Source organism: Amblyomma americanum, chromosome 11 (genome assembly GCF_052857255.1).
Source record: "Amblyomma americanum isolate KBUSLIRL-KWMA chromosome 11, ASM5285725v1, whole genome shotgun sequence".
NCBI classification, from domain to species: domain Eukaryota; kingdom Metazoa; phylum Arthropoda; class Arachnida; order Ixodida; family Ixodidae; genus Amblyomma; species Amblyomma americanum.
Genome location: NC_135507.1, coordinates 16,731,391 through 16,737,390, shown reverse-complemented (window position 1 = coordinate 16,737,390; position 6,000 = coordinate 16,731,391). Strand labels below are relative to the sequence as shown.

The window sequence follows — 6,000 nt, the reverse complement described above, 5'->3', positions numbered from 1 at the left end:
CTTACATTTCATTAGTACTCTTTTCACACGAAGGGCATTGTTTCTTATCCCCAAACTCTACGTTTTCCGAACAGGTAAGAATTCTAGCTCGAGAGGAACAAACATTCGCTTAGTAAAATTCCAAAAAATGTCACAATTAAAGGAAGTCTACCTAATCAGCTTGCCAGTACGAATTTGTGAATTAGAAGGAAGTCGCTGTGAGGAGTTTGTGAATTATAAGGCAGTCGCTGTCATCCATTTGGAATTAGAAGGCAGTCGCCGTGACGTCTATTACTGGCACGTGTCGCATGTCATTGGCAGAGGTAGAATAATAGGGCAGGAAAAACTCCCTTGAGAGCTCCCTTGAGGCTTTCGAAAAGTTTGATCCAATGGCTTTATTTCACTTAAGAAATATTAAATAGGTTCGAGGCCATATTTCTTGACCATTGGCGCCTCTGCCAATGGAGGAGAGTCCCGGGGGCTGTCCCTGGCGTAGGCTTCCTTGCATTGCGCACATTGATGTGAAAAAGGTCGGTTCTAGTTTATCAGTCAAGTATGGGTTTTACCCACGCGCCTGAAAAAGCAATTTTAAAAGAAGGTGATATACACCCTACAAGCGTAAAATTACACCAATCATGAGCCTGTGGCCGCCTGTTCGGCACGTGCAAGAAAAATCGAGAATATTTCTAAAGCGGTTACGAGCGCAATTAAAACTCAGTTTCCGTTGCTCCTGGGATGCAATGAATGTTTTGTGTTTCTGAGCTTTTAAGACAGCGGTTCGAGTCTGCTTTTTAGTGATCTTTTATTATTTTTCAACAAAACATTACCATCACGGAAATTATATATCATTTACCCCCGTGGGTACGCTCCCTAGCTTCTAGGTTTCATTCTGAGATTCCTTGAGCCAAAATCTTCTTTGAAACATTTGCTCGAAATCAATTTTTCGCTGGTCTCTTTATCCCCTCTTAAGCAATTACCTATGCTCCAAGGTGGCTCACTGGTTATGGTGCTCGGTCGCTGACCCGAATGACGCGGGTTCGATCCAGCAGCGGCGGTCGTATTTCTATGGAGATGAAATGCCATAGGCCTGTGTGTTGTGCGAAGTCAGTGCACGAAACCCAGGTGGTCGAAATTATTCGGACCCCTCCAATTCGGTGTCTCCACAGCCTGAATCACCTTGGGACGCTATCTAAACTACATAAACCAACCAAACTAACAATTACCTGCGCGCAAATCACTTACCATCCCCCTCGGTGTGTCCGTATACCTTTTTATGTTTAATTCGGAGATTGTTTGGAGCAAAATTCGGTGTTCAAAAACCTTTGAGACGAGCCGAGGGGCAAAGCAACAAGTTGGGGCACACCACCACTGCGCATGCGCTGAGCACAAGATCGCACGTCGGCGAATTTCTGGCTGAGATGACCTTATTTCTATAGATTGCCGCAAAAAATATCTTAAGAGACCATTTTCTATACGCATGTATCAGAGATTCCAATGTTTCTGCTGCATCGATTTTGTTTTGTAAAGCTAGCTTTTCGCATAAAAATTCGAGATGCAAGGAAGCCTACCCCAGGGATATAAGTTAGAGCTATTGCGCAGTATACGTGCAATTTAAATGCTACCATTGGATCAGGTAGTTGTATTTGGTTTATACACTCAGCATTTATTAGTTCCGAGAAAGCAAGCGTGTTTGGGTATTTATGCCTTGGCTGGAATGACACCGGAGTGTCGTCAAAAGTGTTTTCTGCGAGGTGTTATTAGCCGTATTAACCACGGCGATGTGCAGAGTACGCATGGCTGCTTTGCCTCCACTGAACGCTGACTGACTTTTGACTTCCACTGCCCCGGACGTTCTTCTAGTATTCTTTTAGGTGTCCAGTCAGCAATACAGCTGCCTTGCTCAGTGTCTCTTTTTCAATCTTTTCTCTATCCCTATTTCTCCTATTAGTCTTATTGCACTGTTACTAAGGGCAACAAGCTCGGCGCAATAGCAAGAAGCAGAACATATGGTTACGGGATACAGCTTATCATACGTAATGTAGCCAAGCGTCTTAAAAGACTTGCAGTGGGGCATAAGCTTCAGAAATGAGAGACGTCAGATATGTGTTTCGGCGAGAAGACTGAAATGACATCTGCTTATGTGCACCTCTCTCGTATGTGCTCGTATGTACATTGAATGTGTATGTTCAGACCTCTTCTCGTATGCGCAGCACGTTTTCAGCGTCTGTGCCAACTGTTTGTTAGCATGCTCGTTGATTACTGGAGGTTATTAATTTGTATCGGCGCTGAGTGAGTCACAAGCTCCTAATAAGTGCGTTACGACCGCAATTTGAACATAGCCTAACGTAATGAGAGCAATACACGTTAACTTTTTGTTTAGACATGAAAAGTGAGGCCGCCAAGCCTTCGGTCAGATGGGGTTCTCAACAGGTTCAGCCCGGCTTGTCAAACACCGGGTCAGACCCTTCCGTGCGCTCCAAATTCGTGACCGGAAAGCGAGCGCGCGGTTGGTTTAGCGGAGAAAAGGAGAGAGAGCATTCTTCAATAGACAGACAGAAAAGAAAAAAAAGCAACTTGGCCGAGGGAAGAGTAGATCGTTAGGTAGCGGTCATGCCGTGGCAGTAAGATACGGCCGATACGCTATAGGGGAAGACGAAAAGGCAAAAACGGAGTGGTGGGCATGTAAGTAGGGCAGCCGCAGGAGCGGCGATAGAAAATAACAACATTGAAAAGAGTCGGAGCGGGGGGTGAGGGGTGGAAAAAGGGTGGTGGCGTTGTCGCGTAACTCCACCTCTTTGCGGCCTGAGGCGAGCCCGAGGTCAGTGTGTTGCCGCCGCCTCGCTTCCTCTCCAACGGCGGCAGCGCTCATTACATCAGTCAAGCGTCTTTTACTCTTTTATTTCAGTGCGGCTCGTGAACTGGCTCTGTTAGGGCTCTTGGAACGGCAGCGGGTATGCAGGAAAGCGGAGTGGACGTACTATCGTATTCACTACTTGAGTGTAAACTGTGCATATGTAACATCGGTGTGTACCGCGGCTGTTGCCACTTCTGTGAATACCTCCCCCGTTTTGGACGCTGTGATGTCATTGTACAGCGTCTTTACGGTTGTTAGTAATAAGGTAGACCCCAATCATGAATAAGCCGCTCATCGAAGCACTGTTACGAGCAAACAGCCTTGCACATTCACGCTATTTGTATGCGCGGCCTTTTAAATTTATTTGATTTAGGTGTAAAGCATAATTTATTATGGCACTCCTTGTTACAAGGGCTCCTGGTGAATATGCAGTAAATAGTTCGCTCTTTCTCAAGTGCGAGTAACGTTGCATTCTACTGGAAAATGTTCCCGAAATACTCCTTTTGAAGTAAAGAAAAGAGCTGAGATTAGTAAGGTACGAAACATGAGCTCTTCAGCGCACGCTGTCCTCAATTCGCTCCTGTCGATCATGTTTCAAACCCTCTTCATTGATTCCATGTTCAAGCATGTTATTAACTATTACCCCTTATAATAGATTAATGTGATCTTATTGATCTATTATTAGGCCTGAAAATGCTTTCTTTATGACAGTAACTTCCACTTGCTTCTGGTCCGTAGAGAGAGAGATTTCAATGCATTTCCAAACAGTCATACGCTCTTCTGGAGTCTTGTCTGACGTGCTCACATCGCGGTCAATTAATTTCTATTTTAACCTATTTCCTCATGCACACTTTGTCGATTCTTGTGCTATCAAGTGCAAAGCATAATTCGTCTTCAGTTCTCAAATTTGTGACTTATCTGCTGCTTTAGATAAAGTAAAAGATTTAATTCATGACTTCGCAGAAACTGTAAGGAGAGGAAATGCAAAAGAAAGGCTCAGCAATTCTTTAAATTGCTCTATTAACTCTATAAAGAGCCCGAGAAAATTATTTCAACAAGGAAGAATTTGAGATGCCACCAGCCCGGTAATGATATGGAAGGCTACGAAAAAGGGTGCTGTAGAGTACTGTACAGTACACCACCGTAAATGCATGGAATGGCCCGCTTTCTTCGAACGGCGACCACCGCACAGCAAAGTTTGGAATTCCCCCCACGGCTTCCCGGGAGGTGCTAATCGCGCGCACTCCCTCTCTATGACGCAAGACTTCGAGCACACATTGCTCCGTTCTCGAACGGGGCAACCGAGCGCGTGCACAGTCACGTACTCTCGCGTGTCTCCCGGACAACGGCCCGTTTGCCGCCGCATCGACCAGCAGGCACGACGAGGGAGAGAGCGAAAGAGGAGGGGAGGAGGGGGAAGAAGAAGTAACAGAGGGACCGTACATCGCGCGCAAAACTCGAAACTCTCACTTCGCTCGCTCCCCCCATCGACATCGCTGCGAGGCCCTTCTTTAAACAGAAGTAGCGACGACCAAGTGGCCCCCCCACGCCTCCCTTCTTCCACCGACCAATGCTTCGTCCGTCGTCTGCTCGCGCCATACGTCTTGTGCTGCTATATATACTTGGCTTGTTTGCGTGATCGTCTGCGTGGCGTCGCGCGGCACGGGTCTTGGCTCATCTTGGCTTGGCGACTATCGGCCGGCCGACGGTCCAGCGGCAGGCAGGCAGGCAGCCAGTGCTCAAGAACATGCGGGCGCCGCGCCACCCGTCGAAGAAGGAGAACCCAGTGTTTTCCCGGGGCAAACTGTGAGCCCCTCCCCCCGCACACCGTGTGCGCGTGGTGGCGGCATGATTAGTTTAGGATGTTCGTTCGGCTTTTCGGCGGCGTCACCGTGACTTGCCTACCGTCGCCCGCGACGAAGCGGTGGCTTTGTTGCTGATGCCGGCACCGCAGCCACCGTTCGGCACGTCGCGTGCAAGGTGAAGCTCTGGGCGCAGTGTCAACAAGCCATGGATCAATCCTCTGAGGATCGAGAGAGAAACCGCAGGAGCGCCGCGCCTCCTCTGAGCAGACCGCCTTCTGAGCAGGTAGGAGGGAACTGCTCTTGTTAGGCTCCCGGGTAACCGCTTTGTTTTTTTTGCCTCCTTTCCCTGCTCGCTCGTCAGCCTGCTTGCTTGCTTGCGCGCGGTGCATGGATAAGGCTGAACTTCTCGCGATGAACACGAATTGTGTTTGCGCGGTGAAGACATTGCGGGAATTCAGCTGTTTTCACTGCCATTTTGAAAGGAAAACTTGCGTGATAAGTAGAACACGTGCGGGATGAGTGCACACGGAGAAACTTGATGCGGGTGCTTCTGACTGGCTGTCGGTCTTTAGCTATTCACCTTTCAAGTTTGAGAGTACCCCGGAATGGAAAGGTGGATTTCGTTTGCAGTTACAATGGAAGGCGCAAAATTGATTTAGGTAAATAAAAAAAAGAACGGCACGTCGTGTCTTGTTTCTTCTTGTCTTGCTGTTCATCTCGGGAATATTGCGCCTTATTTTTCACTGCTGTAAAAACGCGCCTGAAGGCGAAACCAGAGCACGCTTTGGCTTATCTTAATAATAATTGGTTTTGGGGAAGGGAAATGGCGCAGCATCTGTCTCATATATCGGCGGACACCTGAACCGCGCCGTAAGAGAAGGGATAAAGAAGGGAGTGATAGAATAAATGAAGAAAGATGTTCTGTAGTGGAGGGCTCCGGAATAATTTCGACCACCTGCTGATCTTTAACGTGCACTGACATCGCATAGCACAGTGGCGCCTTAGCGTTTTTCTTCCATAAAAACGCAGCCGCCGTGGTCGGGTTCGAACCAGGGAACTCCGGATCAGTAGTCGAGCACCGTAATCATTGAGCCACCGCGGCGGATGGCTTATCTTCGCACAGAGCATTTTCTTTGCCCTCTAAAGTTGTTTGGTCGATGATTCAAGTCCTGAACCGATAGGTGATGGCGCTGCGGTTGTTTAGCATGTTTAACCCGTTTATATATCTAATCGACAATCATATCGGCGAATAACATGACGTACGCGCTAAGGTACGAACTTGCTGCAACCTGCAATGACCTTGCTCTCGCATTTGAACTGTTCGACAAGGCACGTCGATCCAGGAAATAATGCTGAGTCTTT

The 6,000-nt window shown here is 47.8% G+C and overlaps 1 protein-coding gene across 1 annotated transcript in view; it reads left to right on the top strand.

Annotated features, from left to right (window-relative positions):
* The first annotated feature begins 4,252 nt into the window (after nt 1–4,252).
* LOC144109920 (uncharacterized) overlaps nt 4,253–6,000 on the top strand; it is a 116,199-nt gene continuing 114,451 nt past the window's right edge. Inside the window, exon 1 of the mRNA XM_077642690.1 lies at nt 4,253–4,921. Coding sequence (XP_077498816.1) covers nt 4,844–4,921 — 78 coding nt within the window. The 5' untranslated portion in view covers nt 4,253–4,843. The remainder of the gene's footprint in view (nt 4,922–6,000) is intronic.